Consider the following 27,228-nt stretch of genomic DNA (forward strand, 5'->3'; position numbering starts at 1 on the left):
TGCCAGAGTCTCCATCAGTGGCAGCAGATTTATTCTCTTGGATTAAGCAGATCCTGGCTATGCGGATTAGGCCTCATGTAGGCATGAATGGCACCGTAACCACATGGCCCTTGACTGGGTTGTTTCTGAACCTGCAGAGTATGTGTGTGTGTTTTTGATTACGGTTAGCCGTGAGGCTTTCAAACAGAGAGGATAAAGTGAATGAAGTGTGTGGCTAAATATTCATAAGCCTCATTCTTTATGGGTATTTTTCGGCATATATATTTAGAATGTACTGATTTCATAATACCACATTAACTCTCTGAGACCCACAATAGATCAGTTTATGTCTTTTTTTAGGGGGGACAGGGGGTCTTTAGCGGGAGATAGCAGGTCAACAGTAGATGTCACATAGAAGTGGTGTACATCATCTGAAAGCTGGAAACCTGAAGATTAATTTGAGATGCAGCTCAGCACTATGTGTCAAATTGTTGTAGACATAAATCAGAAATAAATATGAATTAATAAATAAAATAAATTGTGAAAGTGTTTAAGAGCTTAGAACATTATGATAGATGTATATGTATATGATGGCCAATCCCATGCTCCATTATGTCTCATAAGTTGTTGCTGCAATTTTTGGGTTGATACCATTTGTTACACAGATTTGGTGCTAAATTTAACAATTTTTTTACCACTCGAGAATTTATAAAAAATGATCAATAATCTCTCCAAAACACCACATTAAGACACCAAGACCTTGAGGAACACCATAGGAAAAGCCATGCTGAGATTTGGTATCAAAAACCGCGATTGGATGGCGAGCACTTCTGTTCTGGAAACTGCTCAGAAACCCTCTTATTGTCAATGTACCTAGGAAAGCCACCCATCCTCTGAATGCTCCAGGTCTCTAGTTTGTGGCTGTAAAGTTTCATGAGGCTGTGATTATCCTAGAGGTCACCACAGGTCATTTTATACATCGTCACACCTGAATACAATTGGGCTCACTGGATCCACAAGAGTTTCAGCTTCCCAGTCATACCCAATTTATGCAATTCTGAGACTGTTTATGGACCCCAGTATGCAGAAATATTCAAACACACCATTTTCAGAATAGGCCAAAATACCACATTTATAATGCATTCAAAAAACTGCATGATTTTTGCCCCAAACTGCATGTGATTATCATAAAGTGGAACCAATTTTCAATCACATATCTTGAGGTCAGAGGTCAAGGGAGCCCTCTGCAAATGTGAAAATGGCCATGCCAATTTTTCCTCGCCAAAATTTAGCCTTACTTTGGAGCAGGGGCTTCAATGTATCTGTGCTTTGCCATTTTAACACTTTCCGTGTGCTGCTTATCTGCTGCATGTGAACATTCTGGGAGTCACACGGTTACAGCATCAAACAGATAAGCCTGGATTTCCTGATAGCTTAGAGCTATTATCATCTTCCTTCCTTTCTGTGACTATGAAGAAGACACTTATTATGGACAACGATGTGTCAGTCTTGATATTTCTGTGCCATATGCAGAAAACAAAACAAAAAAAGAGACTTTGTTTGCATACATTTATTAACTTCATAATATTTGAATGTTTGAACAAACTTTTTTTTTTGCCTGCTTGACAGTTTCTCCAAAAAAAGCCCATTTCTATATCTGTACTAGAATAACAACAGCATCAACAGATGCCACAGTGAACAGAGCTTTGGCCACATGGCAATGTTTATACACAAATTGTTCTCTGGAACCTTGTGCAGAATTGTACCTTTCTCACACAAAAACAATGGTTGCATAAGATGAAAAAGTTGTACAAAAGTTACGTATTACATCATTTCCTTAGTGGTTTACATTTATTATAAATGTACCATTTGATTGCAGTACAAAGACTCCTTCAAATAAATCCCTTTGGGAACAACAATAGGACTAATAAAACACGTCGAAGACATAATTTTTAAACTATTCTATCGAGGGCAAAGACTAGACAAGCTGGCAGTAAACGTTTTGACTTGAGTCCCTTCACTGATCCGTAATATATCTGCAATAACGTGCGTCAATATTTCTTTAAACAACATTCACTTGATAAGACAAGAACCTCTACTGCCCTCCGAGCAAACACATGCAAACAAGGTAAAGGATGAGAACAAATGTCTGCTAGGCAGGAACACGAGTCACAGCACTGGGAGAATCAGTGCTCAACAGTTTCAATGTAGTACCATGATGAGTGGGGGCGAACCGGCCCCGGGTTTCCTCTCAGGATAAAGAATCCCTTTCTATAGTAGCTTTCTCCCTCTTCATCTCTTTCCTCAAGACTTCCAAGGGAGAAAAAAAAGACAAATACCTGGTTGGCGTCGGCAACCGTGTCAGAATATTATTTAGTATAGTGTTATCTACTTGACAACCACATTGAGAATGGCTCAAATCAGATGCGAGGGTGGAAAGTGGTTAGAAGTGAACATGATGAATGACAAATCACCTTAAAAGGGGAATCATTGAGAGGTGACAAATTATCGATTTCTCTCTTTATGCGAGGCTGTTACTTTCTGTCATAGTTAAACTTGGCGAGGTAAACGTTCATGCACTCGACCGCGATAATGTCCTCTACGTACCTAATAGATTTTAATACACTGTGCTCTCATTTAAACCAAAATAAGATATTTGTCAGTCGTAGTTTTTTATGCCCTATCCTCAGATAAATCTTAAGAACATCACACAAAAATAACACTGGAGTTATCCAAAGTTAATGAACTGTTTGAGAAGGATGTTTTCCTTTTCGAAACACATGACGGAACATAATACAGGAGCCCAGAACAAACACGAGCTCTGGTGATAAACACTGCTGCATGCATAATCCTGTTACTTCATTAAACACCGCTTAACCAGGTTTCCTGGGTATTAGATTACACGGCTGATACTAGAAAATTCCAGATTTGGATTTGTTTTCATCTTAAATCTCACAGTCCTTCCAGATGACTTTGGTTCATATTTGTGTCTCTTGAAGAAACTCTCATGTGAGACCGATTTTGGCTGTGAATATACTGCTTCTTTGTGTGATGCGCCTCCTTTCTGGAGACCAAAATATTAGTGTTCTTAACGAAATATCTCCCTGCTGAAAAACTAGTTATGTACATTGGCACTTTTCGCTACAAAAAAAAGGCATGGCCTTGCTCTGTTAGGTGCTTCCTTGCTCTGAACGGAACAGCCAGTGAATGGGAGGACAAAGAAGGGCACATAGCATAGCAACTCGTGGTCCGGATACATGGAGGAGTGCTTTGTGAGATATTCGGCACACAGACGGGGCCGCGGGGAGGCCAACACTGACAAATAACAGATGAGACAAAAGACCACGTACAATAAACAAACAGAGAAGGAGAACCACAGAAAGATGCCTGTTGACACAATCAGAGAGAGGCCTTTAAAGCTGAGCCGTACTGCCTCATGTCTCTGCTGCTGTCTTATGGCACAGCCATATTACGGCTCCACAGATTAAAAAGGCAGGAAATAAAAGGTAAAAGATACTAATAACAACATCATAGAAACTCATTCATGAATGTATAAAAAATACAAATGTAAACTGATTACCGTTAAACATCCCACCCATTCCCCTAAAATGGTAATAAAAACTAAAAATAAAATCATAATGCATAATGAGTACAAAATATTTGATTTTTTTTTTTTGTCTAGAAAATACAAACAGACTGCGGTTGGACACAAACACTGACCTCGGAGGAATGTCCACCAATCAAAACACTTAAGGCAGCCAAAGGTCAAAGGCCACAATGATACTTTCCTTTGGTATATATACACGTGTTAAAGTTGATTATTGAGTCACCACTTTGGTATGCTGACATATTTTGCACTTCATTTGGCGGCGCCCTAAACTCACTGGTAAGTGCTTCCATTTGGTTTGGTACAAAATGCATCTGTGCTTTTAGTCAATAAAAAATAAATGCATAGTTATTATTTCAATCTAAGGAATTAGGCTCTCACAGGCAAAAGTCTAGTATTATTAAAGTGCATGTCACTGACACTACGGCATTATATGAATGCAGGTAGTATCAATGTGTAAAATGATTGTACTAATCATTCTGCCTGTTCCCTTGAACGAAAAGTGGACAGAAATACTGGACAGTACCCTTCATCAGAACCAGAACAACAAACCTTCATATATAAATGCTCCAGACAGACTCAATGGCCATATAAGGAGTGAACACTTGAACCTCATGTATCTGAGAAAATCCCTTTTTTTCTAGTTGGCACTTCAGGTAAAACTATGGCTTTTTTTAATATATATATTTATACTATATGGCAACGACGACATTTTGAACAGTCTTAATTCAGCTGAAGCTGAACAAGGGTAAACAACCTCTGAAACCTGGGCTGCTGAGGCACAGAGTGACACTGGAGGCTGGTCTCCATCATGGACGGTTGTGGGATGGCCTGGGAGGTCTGGAGGCGCCTACCATCGCCCGCTGACGCTGGCCATGTCTGCATGAAACTGACGGGAGAGGCGGCCACTCGCTCCCCCCTCCAGGAAGGAGGACCTGATGGGCGGCTCGAATAGCTTCCTCCGGTTCTTGTTTAGTTCTGTGTGGGAAAAAAAGAGCACCACAAAACATCAGCATTAGCAAAGGTGATACAAACAACAACTGAGGCCTGGGCTACGAAACAAGTTCAACACACCCAGAGTATCTTCTCGTTATCTGGCTTAATTATCCCTAACAACCTCGATGAAGTCCTATCTCAAACATAACCTGTTCCGGAGCAGGTTAGGTGTTCAGCATAAGTTACCATGGCGATCTACTCCAGTAAGAACCACCGTCGTAGGACTGCAAACCCAGGGTTAACCCTGAAGTTACCTCGCTAACCCCAAATACTTCTTCGTAATACAGGCCTCTAGTGTTGCTTTGGGAGCTGTAGTAAATCAAAGTCAAAAAATAAACACAGGGAAAGAGTATGTTAACATTTCTTTTTAAGCCTCCATTGATCAAGAAAGACAAGAAAATTGGATTTGAATCACTACAAGATCAACAAAAGCCCTCTTTGTACCCATCTGGGTTTTACACAGCAGTTTGGACAAAATGCTTTCATAAAAATGTCACGTCACGGCAACTCTGAGTTATTCATATGATAACCACGTTCGGTCTGTCGCTGCCAGTATAAACCTTCCGTTTGATTACTGGAGACAGGCAGCTCGCTCCTCACTGGCAGGAAGTTGAAACCCGGATCGCCTCGACTGGCATTCTATCGCTTTATAACGAGAGGCAAAAAATACAGAAAAGACAAAGAGACAGACAGATCCGTGCGTGTTCCTGGTCAGGAGCCCTAGAGTCCATCCGTCAGCGGAGATGAAAGTTGAGCTGCTCTTGGCTGAGGCGTCAGGCAGCAAAACCCAATTCTGGCCTTGGATCGCTCTGCCTTCTTAATAATCAGGCCTTGCCGTTTCCCCTTGTTGCTCTTCCTGTCAACCCTGGCTCTGGTCTGAGGTTTCTGGACTTTTACTGAATATCCATGACAGGGAGCTCATGAGCATGATTACCTTACGCAGCTCAACAGCTCCGGCTATTACAATGTCCAAAATATGACATCAGTAATGAAGTGTGACACCCACAGCATTCACATTGGATCCAGAGCAACAACAGGACAGATCAGCATCAGGGAGGCAGCTGGAGCAACTGGAGAAATACCAACACACTCATCTGACAAGAATGTGCCTTAATCCCATTTATTCCTGCTGGTGTAAATTACTGCAACATGTTTTCTTGTGTCTTTACAAGATAAATTAGTTGCAACATCACTCTCCTGTACTTCTCTACTACTCTGCCAATAATAAGGGCCACCTATAGCTTTCAAATCTAGTGGTTGGCAGTGTCGGTGACCTCTGTCACTAGAGAGTTCACTCTTTGCCTTTTGCACAGCTGAGCTCCACTCAGGCTCGTTGCGGCGACAGACAAAATAAGAAACATTAATGAAACACAAGAGCCAATTTGTGTGACCTGCCTTCAGCGGGAGCCGGCAGGACGAGGCTCCAGCTGGTATCACTGATTATCAGCACAGAAAAGGACCAACTTGAGACAGAGGTGGTCGTGTCCAGGCATCTCTATACTTTATCTTACCTTATGTTAATAGTTTTTTTTTAAAGGCCGTCAATTGATTAAAATATTTAATCATGATTAATCATATGATTGTCCACAGTTAATCATGATTAATGCTGTTCAAAATGTATTTAAAGGGAGATTTGACAAGAATTTAATACTCTTATCAATATGGAGTGGGCAAATATGCTTGATGTATGCAAATAAATGAATATATTTATTATTGGAAATCAATTAAAAACACAAATCAATGGCAAATATAGTCCAGAAACCCTCACAGGTACTGCATTTAGCATAAAAAAATACGCTCAAATCATAACATGGCAAACTCAAGCCCAACAGGCAACAACAGCTGTCAGTGTGTCAGTGTGCTGACTTGACTATGATTTTTCCCAAACTGCATGTGATTATCATAAAGTGGGCATGTCTGTAAAGGGGAGACTCGTGGTTACCCATAGAACCCATTTACATTCACATATCTTGAGGTCAGAGGTCAAGGGACCCCTTTGAAAATGGCCATGCCAGTTTTTCCCACGATAAAATTTAGTGTAAGTTTGGAGCGTTATTTAGCCTCCTCACGACGAGCTAGTATGACACTGTTGGTACCAATGGATTCCTTAGGCTTTGTAGTTTCATATGATATCACTGACTTTACTCTAGCTTTAAAACGCAGCTCTGAAAGACCAAATAGCATTAATGCATTAAAGAAATTACTGGCGTTAAAAAAAATTTGCATTAACGCGCTATCGCGTTAACTTTGACAGCGTTGGATAGCGTGGATAACAGAGAAAGACCGCGACGAAGGGCGACATAAAAGACAAAATGTAACAAACACACGCTCTTCTTCATTTGTTACCTGAGATGGCGAGCAGCATTTTCCTGCGGGCTCCAAAGGTGGTGATGCCCAGTTCCTTCAGGTCCTGGTCTGTTAGAGTCAGGAATGTCTGGAGGTCAATCTGGAAGCAGCAACAAGTCCAGTTAACACTACTATACCCACAATTCAGCAACTTCTACTAATAGAATCGACCTTCAACCATAAACTAACTAAACTGACTAAAACAATGGCGTTGCTAGTACAAGTGTTGTATTAAAATTTACGCACCTTTTTTTTTTACTATAACAGCCTTTGCATTATCAAATAATTTCCAACAAACATACTATACATGCCATCCTCCAACCCAGATGTTTGAATGGCATAGAAGCCGCAAAAAGTTCCCTCACAGGTCCTTTTAGTTTCTCCCTACTTGTATCTCTTGTTTATATATAATATGGGAATTCAATTAAAAAACACACTCCAATGCAACATATGCATTGAGGAAGTTAAGAGTTCAAAAGGGCAAAGAGCATTTACAGCTCATGGCTTCAGTTGTGGCCATGCTAGCCGCAATGCTTTGAGCTAACAAGGCAAAAGGGAGCATGGCTCCCATACCCCCGCTCACTGCTTGACCCTTGCTAAAGTAGGGCCAAAGGTTTTGCCCTTTTGGAGAAATGTAATGAAATTTTGGGCACCCTGGACTTCTAACCCCCATAAGGCACAACTAAACAACACTGTCAACCATCATACCAAATTTGAAGTTCCTAAGTTAAATAGTTTTCGAGCTCTTCTCCAGAAACGAAAGTGTGACACGCGAACGGACAGAAGGATGTACGGAAGGACAAAAGTAAGGATTGCATGCAAACCTGTGCTAGTTTTGCAGGTATTTGGTCATAAACTTAAGTGTTGGACAACCTAAGTATTTTCACCTTATGATTGTGCTGTATGAAAAGTTAAGGGATCACCAAAGTCATTAGCATTTGTCCTCTAAAGTCCTTGAATGTCTGTAGCAATCCATCCAATAGAGCGCTACAGGAAATGAGTCCTTAAACCCAGAAATGAGTTTGCATTCTAGTACTTCCAGTTCCCTCGTCTGGAAGTCAATGAGTTGTTTGAATGGGCTTTTAGTTAGATGCCTGAAATAAGGTCTGTGGTTAACACAAGCTGAGGAGATTTTAACGTTTTGGTCTACAACAGTCAGTAAATACGTCCCACTCGTGAATTTTGAAGCCTTTAGTGTCTTAAAAGTGGCTAAATGAGATGTCATCACGCCAACTCGTCCTCCTTTACAGCCTCGTTGTGTATACTCGCGCTCATGCGACCGTGGTGTAGTTCATTTATAACCTACGTTAGCTTTTTACTTCTGCCGATTGCATTCACACTTCAAAAATCATAAAAGTGGTGTTCATTTGTAAAGATTATCTTGCTGAACAAAACGTGCAAATATCATAAACGTTTGTTTGCCACAGAGTTTGTTTTCTGCAACGAACCAAAATCCAATGGAAAAATCCCAATGGCTTTTTGTTGAGGGAACCAGGCGAAGCTAACTTCCTGGTTGGCCAACAAAAAAAACGTAATCCCTGGAGCACTCTATAGTTGTCAAGATATTTCACTCTGAACCACAACTGTGAATTTTATTGTGGTGGTAAAGGAACAGTTAAGGGATTACCACAGTCAGTATGATTCACCCTCTGGGGACCACAAAATTTCTGTATGAAATGTCATGGTAATTCATCCAGTAGTTGTTGAATTTCAGTCTGGACCAAAGTGGTGGGCCGAGAGCCTGGCTGCTAGTGTGGATAAAAAATTGAATTTCTTTGCTATTCTGGTAAATGTCAGTGCCTGTCTTCAGCTCGACAGTCCCATAGTTGAAGTTATAACACTGGAAGAAGCAAGTTCACGTCCTACACTACCTCTTGTTGCTGGAAGACGTCTGTGTACTTCCCCAAACCCAGCTTGCTGAACAGCTCTGGCAGGTCTGAGCCTTTCACAGACGAGTTCAGACTGCAGCCGTTGCTGCCGGTCACCGAGGAGATGCAGTCCATGTAGTTGCTGCTGCTGAGGTAATGCTCTGCGGCTGTCCATCGAGGGATTGAGACAAAAATGAAATAATTATGAGAATTCTGAAGCAAGCAAAAAAAAGCAGCAATAATTCATTCACACCTCGGCTGTCACACAAAGAAAACAAAGAATATTTAGCATATAGTGATCACACTAGTTTTAGTCAACAAATGTAGACGTGAAACAAAAACAATATTTAATGTGCTACAAATTTAGAATCACTTTTGTGTAGATGGTGTTTTATTTTGAGTGTATACTTCCTCTGCTCTCCTTCAGTGTTTTGCCATTCACAGTGTGGTATTTTTTCAAGCTTATTAAACACAAAATTAAATGAAAAATGTGACCGTTTCACCTGAATCTATTAAGTCCTTCAGTGAAAATATTTTCCATTCAATGCCAAAAATGTTAATAACATATTCTGGGACACTTTGCAGAAGAATATCTCTCTAACAAATCTCACTGGCAAACTGTCGTCGTCCTTGATGCTTGCATAGTTTGCCAATGCGATGCTTTAAATTGATCAGTGCTTGGTTTGTCCTTGTACGACTAACAAAAATTTGCTTAACTGACCAGATTTGTTCTGCTTCCTCTTTGGGCTGCCGACAGCGGAGGGGAACTCGGCATGAATCGGCAGGCCGTTGCCGTTCCTGTCTCTCCAGTTCTCAGAGTCGCTGCCGTTCCCGAGGCCTTCCCGGCTGCCGGATCGAGACAAAGACAACGGGGAATCCTGAGAGAGAATACGAAGGAAGACAGTCCAAATATTTAACAAGGAGTTCTGAGTGACTACCCTATATACTGTACATATACAGTATATCGTAAGATAAATACAATCTTCAGTTTGCTCTTGAGCTAAAAAGTTATTTATCAAAGACGAGGAGAACGGCGAACACTGAGGCCTTGTATGTCTAACCTCGTAGGTGGTGCTCATGCTGGGCTTGTATGAAACATGATTGGCTCTCCGCAGCTCCTTGATGGTTTCAGCTGGCATGGACTTTGAGAAGCCCAGACCACTCCATGTGTTGGTAGGTGTCCGCACCTCAGTCACCACTGGTTTCTTTAACATAGCTGTGAATACAGACACACAATGATGACTTATACGGTTCCTCTTTAATAGTTTTAAAGTTTTTACACACTGGTTACAATGTATTTACTTGTTTCAGCAGCAAAAAAATTTAATATTTTACATTTTCAGTATTTTATACACACATTTCACCAGGGTTGGGAGGGTTACTTTAAAAATGTAATCCGATACTATTACTAATTAATTTACCTGTTAAAAATGTAATAAGTAACCTAATCCAAGTATCCCAATAAAAAAACATTGTAATCTAATTACTTTCTGTTACTTTTGGATTACCTCAATATCAAATATGACAATAAAGACAAAAGAAAAATGCTGAAATTTTACCATTATTTTGTATAAAGCAGAAAAGAGGAAAAGAGTAATCTTTTAACTTAGAGCAGCAGCAGTACTCATATAAATTAAATCAAATTAAATTAACGTACATGCAAATTTCTAGGGCTTTACGGTGTGTTCTTGTGGTTATATAAATGTAATTTTTAATGCTGTAGCTGCTAAATGTTTACTTTTGGACTGAGACAATTACAGAGACACCGTGTCGCTCGCTCTGTGAGAGAGAGAGAGAGGAGGAGAAGATAAGGTGGACTTCGCAGGCAGTGTTTCTGTAAGTTGTTAATAATAATTTGAATGTCAATGTTATCAATGAAGCTTTGAACTATTCAGTACAGGTCTACTAATATCCCGGTTTGTCCAGTATTATGTTTGCTGGAGCAGAAATATAAATATCATTTCCTACGAACCGTCTTTTCACGCTGGGATGCCTCTCGGCAAAAACAATAATCCTGATGAACTGGAAAGTGCTCAAATTATCCTGCTTTGTGATAACTTAAACTGTACTGCTCAGTCAGTAAGGACTTGGCTTGTGAACCGGAGGGTCACCGATTCAAGTCCCTGCATGGACCAAGTACGGACTGTAGACTGGTAGCTGGAGAGGTGCCAGTTCACCTCCTGGGCACTGCCGAGGTGCTCTTGAGCAAGGCACCTGACCCCCAAACTGCTCCTCAAGTACTGTATGGTAGCTGTCCACTGCCTCTAATACTAGGATTGGTTAAATGCAGAGACTACATTTCACTGTGTGCTATACTGTGTACAATTTGTGTGTATATGTACAATACAATGTGTGACAATAAAAGCTGATTTACATTTACAATTCTGCTTTATATACAAAATAATGTTGAAATTTCCACCCAGTGAAAGCATATTTTTCACTAACGGGAGCCACACCACCTACCTCTACCTGACAGCTCCTCACTGATCAGCTGCAGCTCACACACAGACAGCGCTGCTGCTGCTGCTGCTGCAGTGTGAGACTCCTGTCCTGAGGTGTAGTAATGTGTGTGCATCTGCATAGCATATCCTTCTTTATTTTAAATGTATTTTAAAATTGTAATCCTGTTAGTAACCATTAAAGTAACCATTTTTACCAAATGTATCTGTAATCTGATTATGTCTTTTTTTCTGTAACAAGGTTTTTTGTATCCTAATTACGTAACGCTATTCCATGAAATCTGTTACTCCCCAAGCCTGTATGTCACATACTTGGTATCTTTAAAAGCCTTGGAATCTTAACTACTACATTTTTACATTAAGTTTTGCGTCGTTGAGCAATTACAGATCCACCAAAGACTGAGTTTTGGGTGTTATATATGTTTCAGCTATTGCTAAAACTTCTATCCATAGGGATAAACGTTTGCAAGAGGGAAATTGAGTCTTCTTTCAAAGATACTTTTTCAGGGAACACATAACTATTGATGGCAGTTGTGACCTTTAGATTACGTGGCAGTCTGTGCTCACGCAAGGCCCATCCAGGCACTACTAATGACGTTGTAGGATTTGACCAGACACAAATGTCAACTTACCTTTGGTTGCCAACAGCTTTTTCTGTTCATAGTCAAATGCCTGAAAAGACAGAAGACCGTTTTATTCCTTTAGTTTAATAATACACCCGAAACTGTGTGTTTTTCTGTGTGTGTTGGGTGTGTGTGTACCTGGATGTTTGCGAAGGTGGACCCAGGTACCAGTCGGATTCTCTCCCTCTCGTTCTGCTGTGCCGCCCTCTCAGCCGCCCGCTCGCTGCCTGGTGCCCTCTTATCGGCCACGGGGCTGTCTGACGAGCTGGACTCGGCGTCCGAGAGAAGACAGTCGGAGCTGTTGAGATTACACAGATATAGTATTGTGAGTGTAACCCAGTCAACATGACAGCCAATTCTTAACCTCTTCCACTCCTCTTTTTCAGAAGCTGTAGCAGGGTAAGTTTTAGAGCTACAGTGAAGGAACTGGTATCATATAAAAACTAAGAAACCTAAGGAATCAGTTGGTACCAACCATGTCATGCTAGCATGTCAGGAAGAACACTAAATGATGCTACGAATTTGCGCTAAATTTTGGCGAGGAAAAACTGGCATGGCCATTTTCAAAGGGGTCCCTTCACCTCTGACCTCAAGATATGTGAATGAAAATGGGTTCTATGGGTACCCACAAGTCTCCCCTTTACAGACATGCCCACTTTATGATAATCACATGCTGTTTGGGGCAAAAACTATGCAGTATAAATGTGTTATTTGTACCTATTTTAAAAATGATGAATTTGAATATTTCTGCATACTGGGGTCCCTAAACAGTCTTGGAATTAAATCAATTGGGTATCACTGTAAAGCTGAGACTCTTGTGGATCCAATGAGCCCAATTGTATTCATGTGTGATGATATTAGTCCCCATAGTAGCCATTTCATTGTAGTGAGACTGAGACCATTTTTTTTATTATTTGACATCACTGTATAAAATGACCTGTGGTGACCTCTAGGATAATCACAACCTCATGAAACTTTACAACCACAAACTAAAGACCTAGGGCATTCAGAGGATGGATTGCTTTCCTAGGTAGATTGACAATAAGGGGGTTTCTGAGCAGTTTCCAGAACAGAAGTGTTTTCCATCCAATCGCAGAAAAATGCAATTCTTGCAAAAATCTCCAAACGTCAAAAGTTTTGTTTCTTTCTATGGTGTTCTTCAAGGTCTTGGTGTCTTAATGTGGTATTTTGGAAGGATTGTTGATCATTTTTATCAATTCTCGATTGGTAAAAAATTGTTAAATTCAGCACCAAATCTGTGCAACAAATGGTATCAACCCCAAAATTGCTGCAACAACTTATGAGACATAATAGAGCATGGGAATGGCCATCATATACTTCTATCATAATGTTCTAAACCCTTATACATTTTTACAATTTACTTTAATAAATTAATCAATTAATTTTGACTTCTGATATATGACTAGAACAACTTGACACAGTGACTTGACTTACTTACTGCTGACCTGCTATCTCCCCCTAAAGACAGCATGAGCTGTGAAAGATCTCAGAGGAGATGCTAAACAGTAACAACACAAGTTGTAAATGATCTTTAGATTCAAACATACTGTAGATGGGAGTTCTTGGTGCCCTGCAGTAGCTCCACGGCCTGTCGCTTCCCTGATGACGTCTTACACGAAGCCAGCATCTGTTTCAGCTCACTCCCATTGGCTGAGTGAGAGGGGCTTCTGGGCATGCCCACTTCCACAAATGTGTCAGAGCCTGAAGGAAACAAATACAAACATATTTTGATTATCTTTTTCATTTCTTTCTAGTTAAAAAAGAGAATTTACAGCTGCCCTCTGTCGTCTACACAGAAAATACTATGACAACCAAAGCTGAAATACTTCATCTCATTTCTGTGTGTGTAGCTTGGTGTGTATGTTGTATGTGTGCAGGCGTTTAAGTGTGATAAGTCTCAGTTGGATCCTGGATTAATTAAAAACACAGCAGCTGTAATTATAGTAGTTCTCCCCCCCCCCAGCTACTCTACTTCCAGCCCGACAGGAACCCGCTCTGTGTAACAGGATGTGTGTGTATGCTGAATGTGCATGGTGTACCTTATAGCGTAAAATAATATGATGTCAGTCAATCTAATGAAGCTCTCTGGGGTTTAATGTTTGAACAATCCCCCTGCACTCCCTCATTCCACGGAGCAGCAGAGTCGAGTCGGACTGGGCGAGCCAGTCCAAACACATTCTGGGACACAGGAGGAGGTAAGGGAGGGAGAGGAAACCTTACCGGGATGCACCGCATCGGGGGGAGGACCGGCTCAGAAAACAGCGGCGGGGAAAAACGAGACGCGTGAGAGTGCAAGTTTGAGGGGAAAACCGCGAGTGTAAGACGCGGAGGAAATGAGGGCCTTTCTGAACCACTAGGAGACCAGCAGTTAATCTGTCTCCGTTCCAACTCAATAAACGGAGTCAGAGGGAGTATGAGGTTAGGAGGACAGTACGGAGAAATAGAAATAAGTTCATTCAAGGCAGTTTTCTCAAAGTGGGTTTAAGGGTTACATAAATCTCAAATGAAAAAGCTTAAATTGGATCATTTATGTTAAGTCTGCAAGGTCCAGCAGAGTTGAAAATGTTGACTACTCAATTTTTGTCTGCCCAAGGTTAAAATCACACATAAATCACAAGACTTTAAGTGTGTCTTTAATATAACTGACCCACAAGAGGGCAAGACTCCTGCTATAAGTAGCCCTCTACAATGAACTTCTTAAGTGAATTGAAAGTAATACTTTATATAAACATTGACTATAATTTCCTTAAACAAGGCAAAAGTGAGCATGGCTCACATACCCCTACTCACTGCTTGACCCCTGCTAAAGTAGGGCCAAAGGTTTTGCCCTTTTGGAAAAATTTCAGAAATTTTGGGCACCCTGGACTTCTAACCCCCAAAAGGCATACCTAGACCACACTGTCAACCATCATACAAATCCGTAGTTCCTAAGTTAAATAGTTCCTGAGTTATACTCCGGAAACGAAAGTGTGACGTGCGAACGGACGGACGGAAGGATGGACACGTGGAGTGCTATATACCTCCGACTATGTTGTCACAGGGGTATAAAAATACATGGCACACGCGGCTGGCGCGGCTATGTCAATAAAACACAGAGAAGCTCTGATTACAACACACACAGAGGGAGAGTGACTTCATTCTCTGCTCAGGTAGACACTACTCCATATCTTTACATAGCAAATAGTTGTTTGCTGTTATATTAATGATCTGGATATCGTATAAAGGACCTTCAAGAGGAATACCTTCATCTGGGCTGGACTTGCTGGACAGCGGTTCTGATGGATTGTGTCCGCCGGCCTCCTGGACCGAGTCACATGGGGCTGGACTCAAAACGGTTTCTGCAAGTGACGCAGTTGCCATCCTCCCATAGACTGAACCAGGATGCTACACATGCATGCACACACGGACATACACATACGGAGCAAAAACACATACAAGACAAATTTACAAAACAAAAAATGTCTAAGTGAACTCAAAATAATGCAGCATAAAGTATATAAATGGGCCAACCTTGACATGTCCATTAAGAGTGCAGGAGCCCTTAGTGCAGTCAGGGACCCCGTTGGGCTGCTTGTCTATCGGGGCGAGACCAGGCGGAGGGGACGGTGTATTCTGTGTGTAACCTTGGACACCTGACAGCAGGATACTACTCAATGTGGCCTGGGCGGCGGGGTGCAGCATCAGCTGAGATGAGAAGGCTGACAACATAAGCAGTGAAGAATGTAGCATTAACAATTTTGAACTTCTAGTAGTTCATAAGGGATATGTGTACAGTTATCTTGGAGACGTGTAGGTAGGGTGTGAATTGCCGGGGGGAGGGGGGAAGGGGGAGATTTCCCCCCCTCTGGTCTTTATATCCCTACCTCTGCTGAATCATTTTTTATCTTCGGTGGGGACAAAATTCATCCACTCGCCATAGTGATATTATTGCTGCTTTACCAAAAGACAATATAAAATGAAAATATTAAAAAAATATATCTAAGTAAAGTGCTGCAACATGAGAACAGTCTATAGCATCGGTGCGGGAGGTGGGGTGAGGGTGCTGCCTATTGTTTAACTGCAATGGAAAGTAAAAATATAGGCTATTATTAAAATATTTTTTATACTTTCTCATATGTAAATCCACGGCGTGAATGCGCATCGGTAGATCCTCGCTCGTCTCCTGTATGAAATGGCTGTTCCCTCACTGTCCTGTGTCATTTATACGCTGCCCCACTCCCTCTTCCTCTCCTCAGTTCTCATGCATTAACCCCGTGTTGTTGACTTGTTGCTGTTTTCCCTGTGATTGGGGTGTGTTTTTGCACTGTGTAAAAACATCATCGAGAGCATCTGGGACGAGCCGACGCAAGGGACGGCACGGCATGGGGGAGAAGAGGGCGAGAACGAGGGTCCTGCAAAAGCAGTAAGGTTATAAAATATCACAGATGAGAGCAAATCATCCACCAGTCATTCTGTTAGAATGCCGGGCTGAACTGGTTGTTTACTAATGCACAATGATGAGCACTGATAAAACCATGTTCAGTTTTCTGAAACTGCTCTTTTGATTTACAGAATATAATTTTAAAACAGTGCCAGAATAATTAAATGTTCAGGCAATATATATAGTAATGCTAACGGTCCAAAATGATGTAAAATTGCATAGTTTTAAGTCAAAAACCTTAAATTTTTGGGGATGAGGACCCCCAAAGCACCTAAGCCATCTAAAAAAATCCTGGGGGCTGAAATATAAATGGTTCTGGCCATTCAAATTAAAGCAAAAAACATGAATGTCGTCTCAGCATCAACAACGTGTCCATATAAGGAAAGGACAATTGAGGCAAGAGAGTTAAATATATTGCCCTACTTAATAAATTAAATTTGAAAAAGATTATTAGATGCAGTGGTTAAGTTCAAGTTCCGAAATTGTTTTATTGAAGTCCATGATTATTCTATAAATGTTACTTTTACAGCTGCAAGAAATAACCTAACAAGCTTCATTGTCTATATAGGCCTACTGTGGTTCGTGATTTATTCTCATTAATAAAAACATCCTCCCCTCACGAATCGCACCCTGCATGTAGGTCTATTTGTCTATCTATCGACCTCCATAAAATGAAACACTTCAAACAACTGAAATGATATTTATGAGTCCAGTATTTCCAGCTTAAAGCAAGATGTATTCAGACACCTGGACAAAAATCATGGACTCGCAGTGGACAGTTTAAAAAAAAAAAAGGATCAAAGTCGATAGCAGAACCAGAAATATTGTGTTTTATTATTTTTGTTATTATTATAATGATTTTTTTCTTGAACCATGCATATATTGAAACAGATCTTAGAGAACCCATGCCAGTATAAAAAAGACACTGTCCAATATACAAACCTTGGGTGCTAGTGAGTGCGCTGGACCAGAGGGACGGAGAGGGTGAGGGGGTGCTGGGGCTCGGGGTCTGCAGAGGGCTCATGGAGGAGTTTAAGCTATTGAGGATGGCGTTTGGTGCGGCAGAGTTGGCGAGGGAGTGAGCTGCCGCCGCACCCAGGAAACCTGAGGAGAACAGAGGGGAAGGAGAGATGAACAGATCAGCGGTGGTCCTGTCAAAGCACAGAGGCATTTTTCAACCAAATCATATGTTGCACTCCGGCCTTCAGAAAATAATCTTGGTCTCACAGCTATTTAACTGGCATTCCATCACAGCTGTCATCAACCAGACGGCAAACAAGAGGAAGAATTTCTTACATTTCTACAAGGTCATGGGTGCAGAAGTACATATCTCGTGTGTCCTCATACCCAATAAAACCATGTTATTGAGAGCACCAACAATGTGGTGCTTGGTGTCTTAACCCAAACACAGTGTATGAAAACAGAAAGAAGCAGGTCTGTGGCTTTAACAAGGGTCTAGTTTGGCTCCAGGAATAAGGCCCGGACTTCTTCTGGCAGACTGGCCTGTAATCTGAGGAAAAGAAGCATGTAGCAATTACTAAAGGCCAGGATGTGGCCATCCACAGCTTCACCCCCGGGCCCCTGGGTTTAAACGAGACAGCAAGACACCGTTTCTGCTGCACTGGGACTTCATGGCACATTGTTGTTTTTGTGTGACCAATCTTTTAAAAATGTTATTGTCCCATTTCATTTGGTGGGGACATAAGGACATAAAATAAAAGTGATTTGGAAAAAAATAAATAAATGAAATACTAACTAATATATATATATATTATATATAATATCAAAAATCGAATTGAAAATCGTCAACACAAATACAGACCTAATATCAGAGCTCACCTACCCCATATGCCCTATGTACATATAACCCCATGTTACCCCGCAGAAATTAAATAAATAAAAATAAACAAACAAATTATGGATATTATTAAACTATTGTCATATTGCTCCTCTCTCAAACTACATTTCTGTGGTTAGCATTTGATGAGAATGACACACAAAACAAACTATTTATATTTAAACAGATAAACTGTGATGGATCTATTTGGAAAGAGAGACAACTGGTTGCTCTGCGTAAGCCTACTCAACCGTAAGGCAAAACGCATCGGGTGCTCTTGGAAAACAGGGACAAATCAGGATAGACAGGAAGGCAATCCAGGCACTCCAAAATATTAAAACAAGGGGCAAACGAGGACAGAAATGTAACAAACAGACAAAGCGGATGTGGCCTCACCTATGTGGTATCGACAACCAATGGGAGGCAATCGCGTGATCACCATAATACTAATAGCAAAACATAATGAAGAAATAACACAGAAGAAAGTAATTCATATACATCATCAACGAAAAGCACTCCTAGGATTTAACATAGGCTCACAAACACAACAACGCATTAACGTAACCGATATTTCAGAGGTTGTAGTGGGCTCAGTTTTAAAGCTGGAGTGAAGATACTGGCAGCATATGGAAATAGAAAACCTAAGGAATCTATTGGTACCAACATGGTACACTAGCTTATTGTGAAGGAGGCTAAATAACGCTCCAAACTTACGCTACATTTTGGCAAGGAAAAACTGTCATGTCCATTTTCAAAGGGGTCCCTTGACCTCTGACCTCAAGATATGTAAATGAAAATGGGTTCTATGGGTACCCACGAGTCTCCCCTTTACAGACATGCCCACTTTATGATAATCACATGCAGTTTTGGGCAAGTCATAGTCAAGTCAGCACATGGACACACTGACAGCTGTTGTTGCCTGTTGGGCTTGAGTTTGCCATGTTTCAGGTTTCTGGACAATATTTGTCATTGTTTTGTGTTGTTAATTGATTTCCAATAATAATTATATACATACATTTGAATAAAGCAGCATATTTGTCTACTCCCATGTTGATAAGAGTATTAAATACTTGACAAATCTCCCTTTGAGGTACATTTGAACAGATAAAAACTGTGATTAATTTGCGATTGACATCACTAACTTTAAGATACTTAAAAGGCATCCAAATGATGGATCCAAAAAGTGTCCCACTATTAAGGTTTTTGTAACCTGTCTCCCCCCCAACCAAAGGTTTAAATATGTTCAATGCCCTCTATATGCAATGAGGAATATGATGTGATGGATCTATTGCTGACATGTGTTTACAGCCATGAGCTACTTCCTGTCGACTTATTCCACTATCTGCTTTTCCTACTGCTATTGATGCATTACTCATGTCCTCCCTTCAATGATTTCTAATTCTGAACCCCAAAAAAAAACATCGTATGAAAGCAAAAAGCACATAGCTGGTGTTAAAAATCCATCCTATGACACAACTCGTACTAAAATCCTTGGAAACAAAAAACAATCCTCTTCCAAGCTGAACTCTGTGACTTCATGGTGAGGTCTGCACTGCAGACAAACAAACAAAACTCCTACGCGAGTTATAACCGCTCATCATCTTCCTGTGATTCATAAGCTCGCGATTTATTCAAAAGCACGACTAAATTTGTATTGAGGTCATTTTCTGATGGTTGGCTGATCAAAGATTTGTACATGCGGGACTCATTTTTTGGCATGAAAGTCATACCATCATGGTGAGGTCAGTCCTGCAGATGAACTACTGTAAAGCGCATACAGATGATGGTGCCATGACTCACTGGCTGTGATTAATGTGGATGCTGAGAGGATCCTTATATCTGATTTCAAAAAGTCACTTGCGCTCGGCGATTCAGTTAACCAGGTGACAACAGGCTTTGAGGAGATCTGGTTCAGAGATATCTTCAGTGGATGGTGTTGCTAGGAGAGAATACTCTGTGTGTGTGACTGGCACAGATGCGAATGACATTGATGTATGAGGACATTAGTTCCTCTACAAAGACATTTCATCTTTAATGCATTTCTTGCAAGGAAAAAGGGGGTCACTTCTTATCTTTCCTCACTAATTTATTTCCCCCGCATCGTGGAAAAAGTAAAAGAAACACAAGTCGAACTCTCTTAAGAAGTTAAGACAGTTTTTTTTTTACCCAGATTGCTCAGCCCCAGGCCAGCTGAGGCCAGGATGTCCAGGCCAACGGGACAGATGAGGGACGGGGACGGGATGTTGGTAGCGGGATTCAACGCCACGGAGGGCGAGGAAGACGACACCCCGTTGCTCTCCAGACCCAGGAGGAATTTTCGGGCTTCGTACATGTTGACTGCGTTCCTCTCCACGCTTTTGACTATCACAGACTGAGAGGTTGAGGGAGAAGGAGGAAGAGGTGATGGAGTAAAGACGAGGAAGATGGAGGGAAAATGGGAAGGCAAAAGAGAAGCGGAGGGGGGGGGGGGAATTCGTGAGAGAGAGGCAGAGGAGGAGACGAGGGATAGATATGGAAGGGAATGTTGGCACCAGAGATAGGGAGTGAAAGGGAAGATGAGGGGGAGACGAACATAAAGGGGAGGAAGGAAGAGGGAATTAGGGTAGATTGGAAGGATAAACATTGAGGCAGTGTGGGAGAGAGGAGGAGACATGGGAGCAAAAGTTTGAGAGAAAGAGTTTCTTAATCAGTTGCATAACATAACCATATCCCGCTCATTGATAGAGAATATGAGGCAATGACTATTATACTATGAGGCACTAAATCAGCAATGCAAAATTACTAACAGAAAAGATTTTAAATCAGTGGGAGAAATGACTTCTACATTTTTCCACATCACCAGAAACCATGCCTTTAATAAACATCAAATAAAAATGAACGTGAGCACAAATCATGTCCTGGCGCTTTGCTTTTTGCCAGAGTTTGAAAAATGGATTCCAATCACGATCAGTCTCTCCGACACACACACACACACACACACACCCTCCTTTATGGGCCTGCCAAAGAGCCGGGAGCACAGAGGCTACGGCGTGCATTTGGACGGGCCCTTTTTGGATTACTGCTGTCACCTCGTTAAAATGTTTAAGTGAAGGGTTTTTAAGAGGATCTGGGCTGGGTCGGTGTTTACATTGGCACCTCAACATCAGTCCCCGCAGGCCCGTCTGGTTTGGGCACGGAGCCCTGGCTCGGGATGGGACGTGGGCACCTCGAAGAGACAGTCAGGACGGGGCCAAGTGTTGAAATATGATTAGGAATATTATGTGTTGTACAACAGTAGAGTAACAGCAGAGGTTGGCTTTGGATATATATATAAAACAGGCGTACCACAGTTGCCGCCAGAGTTTTTAAATCACAATATAGAAATGATCAACATATTTCACTAATTTAATTCTATTCAATAAACGAATGAGCGTTCCTCCAATTTACAAAGAAAACATGCAAATCAAGCCAGTTATTTTGTTGTTGGAATAGCTGAGAGGCATAATAGAAAGATTGAGCCCATCAGGTGCAGGCTGGGATTCCCCACTGTGACCGACGATGATTTGCCAAAACCCGTCTCAGTGTTGGTATGGCATGATTCCCCTTGGAGTAAGGTTCCAGTTTTTCCTTTTAAATTTCATCACATAGCAGTGAAATGTGACATGGCGATCCATAAATTATTTCATGCTGTGAGTAATTCTCCAATGGAACAGTGGCTTATTTGTTTCTTGGTAGTCTTTTTTTCTCTCTCTCTGCCTGACACAGCGTTTAAATGAGTAAGACAGCAGCTATGTTTTTCTAAGGGGGTGAAAAGTTAGGACATGTTTACTTCAGTGATTGATTTCATTGATCTTGTCCACTCTATGTCCAAACATTGTCCCTTAAAATAGACGTTAACGCTGCCAAATACAGATGAAGAAGTGCAAAATGTAAATAGGGCAGTGCATCTATTTCTATACACATATTTTTTTAAAGGAATAGTTGGTAAGGATTTTCGAATTTTTGTTTGTTTGTTTTTATATTTAGGGATGCACCGATACCAATACAAGTATCGGGTACTTTTCTGTGCCAAAAGACCCTCGTTAACAGCCAGCTGGAGGGTGTGAGCGACACACGGCCAGCTGGGGAGTCCCACATACAAGGTGGTGCGCCGCATACGAGGCGGTGCGCCGCATACGAGCGCCCGACCAACCAACATTGCCATCCCTAGAGTCATACCACTAGCATGGCTAAAAAAAAACTTGAAGGTACAGTGTGTAGTATTTAGGGGGAACTATTAGCAGAAATGTGATATTAATAAGTATGTTTTCTTTAGTGTATAATCACCTGAAAATGCGAATCGCTGTCTTTTTGTTACCTTAGAATGAGCGGTTTATATCTACATAGGGAGCGGGTCCTCTTCACAGAGCCGACCGCCATGTTTACCACAGTAGCCCAGAGAGGACAAACCAAACACTGACTCTAGATAGGGCCATTCGTGTTGTCGCATTGGCCACCGTAGTTCTTCTACACGCTTGGCACATGCACCAACAGTTTCAGTTGGTTCCAATCTGCAACCCCTCCGCTAGATGCCACCAAATCCTACACACTGCACCTTTAAACTCTCCGTGCTGTGTGAGTGTAAGCCCGGTGTCATACCTTGCTGGGCTGTTTTGGCTTTGGTTTGATGCTGATGAAGACGTCCAGCTGCTCCATTAGCGCTGTGATACACTGGGGCTCCACCTCAATGTCCTCTTTAATGTCAAACATTAATACCAGAGGCAAGCAGCCCTGCGGAGCAAACACACAATTAAAGGCATATCGGCAACACACTCTTTGTTTTCTTATGTCAGCTGCAGACTAATGTCTTTCAGAGCCTACAGAGTATACTGTAACATACCCGTGTTCCTATATTATAGGCTATTTCTCATAACAGTAGTAAATTTCCCTTTATACTGTACCATTTGTAGACCTACATGTTAGACATACCAATAAATACAAGATTCACTGCTGGATTCATCCCACACAGAGCTTGGGAAATTCCGCCAAGAGCAATCTGTTTTGCATGATCACCACCACAAGCACCACAGACATCTATATTTTGGGCCGAGTGCTGGACAGCGCTCCTCTTGTGAGTGGGTGTAATTAGCAGCAGAGTATAGAGGCCCGGCTGGCCCTGACAGGGGCCTGAGATTGGAGCTGTAATCTACAGTCTGGCTGGAAGAGGCCAAATCACACAGTACACAGCAGCTGAGAGTGGGACTCCTCTCTCTCCCTCCTGTACAAAGCTACTTCTCTTTATCTCTTCCTCTTCTTTCTCAACCTCCTCTCTCATCCCCTGCTTTCTATGCTTCTCATCTCCCCTCTAACTTCTCTCACAAATCAATTGTTTTTACGGCCTCGCTCAGACAGCCAGACAGTGGAGAGGCTCCCTCTTGTGTGTCCAGACCAGGAGAAAGTCATGTTTAGCCACTGCAACAACTTTGGCATTTGCTAAATGTCTTTGGGGCCAAATGGGAGACCGCAGACAAAGAAGGCTCTGGCTGAATTACCGCCCCACATTATGGATCTCCAAACAGAAAGCCAAATCTGTTTACGGCCGAGATGTCTCATAAGCACCAGCTCAGCAGAAGCTTTTAGCCGGTGGTAATTAAACGGCCATCACTTTTACACATTTTTTAAACAGACATCTGATTATAACCCTAAGTAATTCAGATAAGGGTAGCCTCGGTGGTTACAGGCAATAAGACAAGAATGACCACAGAGCATTTTTAAATCTAAATGTGAGGCGCATCTTCCTGGTAAAAAAAAAACAAAAAACAGTAATGTGCTGATCTTTGAATCACAGACTGGGCTGAAATTTAAATCCAACGAAATCTACTGTTTATGCAAGCCAAACCATTACCATTAACATCAAGAAGGATCATCTGTATACAGCCAGGACATTAAGAACTCGAGCCAAGCTGACGCAAATGTGTGTGTCCATCTCACATGCAGGTATGTGGCTATAAATCACGCGAGCTGACCTTGAGTCGGCTACAGATTGTTGTATAACTGGACGTTTCAGCGGCGGGAGCAGAGCCAAGCACATCTCTCCCAAGGCTATGCAAAACGCCAAAAGGCAATCATGGTTTGCTTCTTAAACCCCATCTCAAAACCCACGCATCATTCACACACACCATGATGATGTTGGTGAAACAATGACATCCATTATAGCTACCGCACAGCGTGCGGAATCTGTATATGTAAAGGATCTAATGCCAATGCCAACCATTAACCCCCAAAGACAAAGCAGTTTCAACAAGAGGATATTAATAAACAAAACACACAAAAGGTACCCACCATGAGATACTGCCGTGCAAGGCAGACCGATTCAATGGTGCCCTGAATGTAGACTGTGGATTTCTTTTGGGGGCTGTTGGGGTCAGGGAAGTGGATCTGGGCTCCCGTTCTCTGGGTGATGTGCTTGATGTTGCTGCCGTTGCGGCCCTTCATGAAGAGGTGGTGCTGGGGTGCGATGTCCAGGTGGGTGGTGACGGAGATGGTGCTCGCCAGGCTACCAGCCAGGTGCTCCAATAGCAGAGCTGTACCCCTCTGGGGAAACAAGGACCACAAGGTAATGTAACAGGTACAGTAATGTGACAAATTATATGAATATATAAAGAACTAGAATTACCACCTTGCGGCTGTATGCCTCTGCCAACCAGTCAAGTTGCAGTTTACATCCAAAATGTCATCATTTAATAATTTTATCCTATCAGACATTTGTGTGGAATGGTCATAATTAGCAAATTAATTCTTGAGTTATGGCCCAAAACGTGTTTTGTGAGGTCACACTGACTTTGACCTCTGACCACCAAAATCTAACCAGTTTGTCCTTAAGTCCAATTGGATGTTTGTGCCAAATTTGAAGAAATTTGCTTCAGGCGTTCCTGAGAAATGGCATGCACAAGAACTGACTGAAAGGATGGACAACCCGAAAAAAAAATGCCTCGATCCGGCCACGGCTCTCGCCGGACACAGAGGCATAAAAATACACGGATAATTTAGAGTCTACATTCATTCCAGTGAATCTGTGAAACTATGCATAGATACAGTGGTGCTTTGAGCTAAATGCTAACGTCACCAAAGTCTTTAGGATACATTGTCTGGGGACCATGAATGTCAAGCCATCCAGTAGCTAAGATATTTCAGTCTGGATCAAAGTGGTGGACCGCCTGACATGGTCATCCATTGAGCCACGTCACTAGCATGGCTAAAAATCCAAAAATGATTTTGGCCCGGCTATGTCAACAAAGCAGGTAGAAGCTCAGATTACAACACACACAGAGGAAGAGTGACTTCATTCTCTGCTCAGGTAGACATTACTCCTCTATATCTTTACATAGCAAATAGTTGTTTGCTGCTATATTAATGCTCTGAATATTGAATTTAGCACCTTTAATCATATTTCACATGACAACATTCGGTTGATTATTTCTTTATTAATCTTTCCGTCTATAACAACGTGATGTCATTAAATTTGCTTGTTTTGTTCAACCAACAATCCAAAACCCAAAGATGTTTAATTTATTATGATATAAAACCACAAATCATCACATTTGAGAGGCTGGAACAAGCACATGTTTGGCATTTGTGCTTGAGAAATAATCCAACCATTAATCGATTGTCAAAATTGCTGTAGATAAATCTTCTGTCCATTGTTTAATCAATTAATCAACTTCTATTTTTGGCAGTAATGCCAACATTCATTTTGTATGAGCAGTGGTTCTCAACCAGGGGTCCATGCACCCACAGGGGTCCTTTAGGGATTTCCAGGGGGTCCCCAGAATAATGGGGAATAGTTTATTTTCACTATTTAATTCATTATGGAAGTGAGCCCAATGTTAGTAAGAGTCATAAGAGTGACTATTCTGATCAAAGGTTTCACTTCCTCCACAGTTATCTCCTCAACTGTAGTCGACAACTGTAGTCTTCTGGTCTTAATCATATCGAACAACCAAAATATTTTCAGATGGAGGTTCCCTAAAGCAAAATCTTGTCCGTGACATAATGTGTACCAATTTATGGGTCCTTTCCTTGACAAGAAAAAGGTTGAGAACTACCGGTTTAGAGTATAATAGTGAGTGGGAAAATAAAATGAAAGCTTGCCATCTCTTTCCAAATGCATGCTAATTGTCAGAGAGGTTGCCCCGTGGGTGTGAAAATTAATTCTACCAACAATAAAACGAAAGAATATAATGGACAATTGACTGACTTCTCACAAGAGTATCAAACAGTTGAAATTAAATCATGTAAAGACGTGACAAAGAAGCTGGAACAATATTTCATTGAGAGCAATAGCCAGACCACATAAACTAATCAGTTAACGAGGACAGCAGTGGAGCCATGTTGCCCGTTTCCCAGAGAAAACACCAGTGTTTTCTATAAAACCAGTGGAAACTATTATATTTTCCACTTCATCTGCTGGCCTGTTGAACGCTCTCATTCCTCGCCGGCTCTGCTGTGCCTCTGCAAGCCATCACTTGGCCCAGTAAAAGTAAGCCATTTCCAGTGTGAGACGGGAATCCACACACTGCGGCCAGCGTAATACAACAATCCAAAGCGGTTTTGGCAATCCTCGAAGGTACTCCGAGTGTCTCACACCACCACATAGCATAGCGCACATATTCCTCTAATCCTCTGGCCTTCATCTGGCATGCTTCCCACTGCCGGCTGACCCCACAGACCTACCACACACTCAGGGGCCGTGCTTCTGCATGCATCCATGTGCACATATTAACTGCACAAATGCACATTAGAATGCAAATCCAAATAAAAGTGCACAAGCATACATGAATAAATATATGCATGGATGCGTATTATGCCAAATGCAGTCACTGCCAGACAGAACTGAGCTCCATATTGTTAACAGAGTATTGGAAGCAAAGGGAGTTGGTAGGTATGACTTGGCAGAGCTGATGAAAAGACTCCTTTGGCAGGCTTTGAATAGCCACAACTCAGATGCCAGTTGAGGAAGTGAATCCGTGTGTATATACATACAGTATATATAATATACAGTATGTTTATGCAGAAACAAGCTGCAGGGACAGTAAGAAACTCCGTACTCTATTT

At 41.6% G+C, this 27,228-nt stretch overlaps 1 protein-coding gene across 1 annotated transcript in view; it reads right to left on the reverse strand.

The window, feature by feature from the left end:
* Positions 1-3,009: 3,009 nt before the first annotated feature.
* LOC119495809 (protein bicaudal C homolog 1-like) overlaps positions 3,010-27,228 on the reverse strand; it is an 83,188-nt gene continuing 58,969 nt past the window's right edge. Inside the window, exons 8-21 of the mRNA XM_037782623.1 lie at positions 24,457-24,708; positions 22,774-22,905; positions 20,323-20,527; positions 17,262-17,423; positions 15,410-15,597; positions 15,142-15,283; positions 13,447-13,600; positions 12,017-12,176; positions 11,888-11,927; positions 9,858-10,012; positions 9,518-9,674; positions 8,800-8,963; positions 6,929-7,028; positions 3,010-4,564 (exon numbers count right to left, since the gene is read on the reverse strand). Of these exons, the coding sequence (XP_037638551.1) occupies positions 4,437-4,564; positions 6,929-7,028; positions 8,800-8,963; positions 9,518-9,674; positions 9,858-10,012; positions 11,888-11,927; positions 12,017-12,176; positions 13,447-13,600; positions 15,142-15,283; positions 15,410-15,597; positions 17,262-17,423; positions 20,323-20,527; positions 22,774-22,905; positions 24,457-24,708 (2,139 nt within the window). The 3' untranslated portion in view covers positions 3,010-4,436. The remainder of the gene's footprint in view (positions 4,565-6,928; positions 7,029-8,799; positions 8,964-9,517; positions 9,675-9,857; positions 10,013-11,887; positions 11,928-12,016; positions 12,177-13,446; positions 13,601-15,141; positions 15,284-15,409; positions 15,598-17,261; positions 17,424-20,322; positions 20,528-22,773; positions 22,906-24,456; positions 24,709-27,228) is intronic.

This window comes from Sebastes umbrosus, chromosome 10, assembly GCF_015220745.1.
Source record: "Sebastes umbrosus isolate fSebUmb1 chromosome 10, fSebUmb1.pri, whole genome shotgun sequence".
NCBI classification, from domain to species: domain Eukaryota; kingdom Metazoa; phylum Chordata; class Actinopteri; order Perciformes; family Sebastidae; genus Sebastes; species Sebastes umbrosus.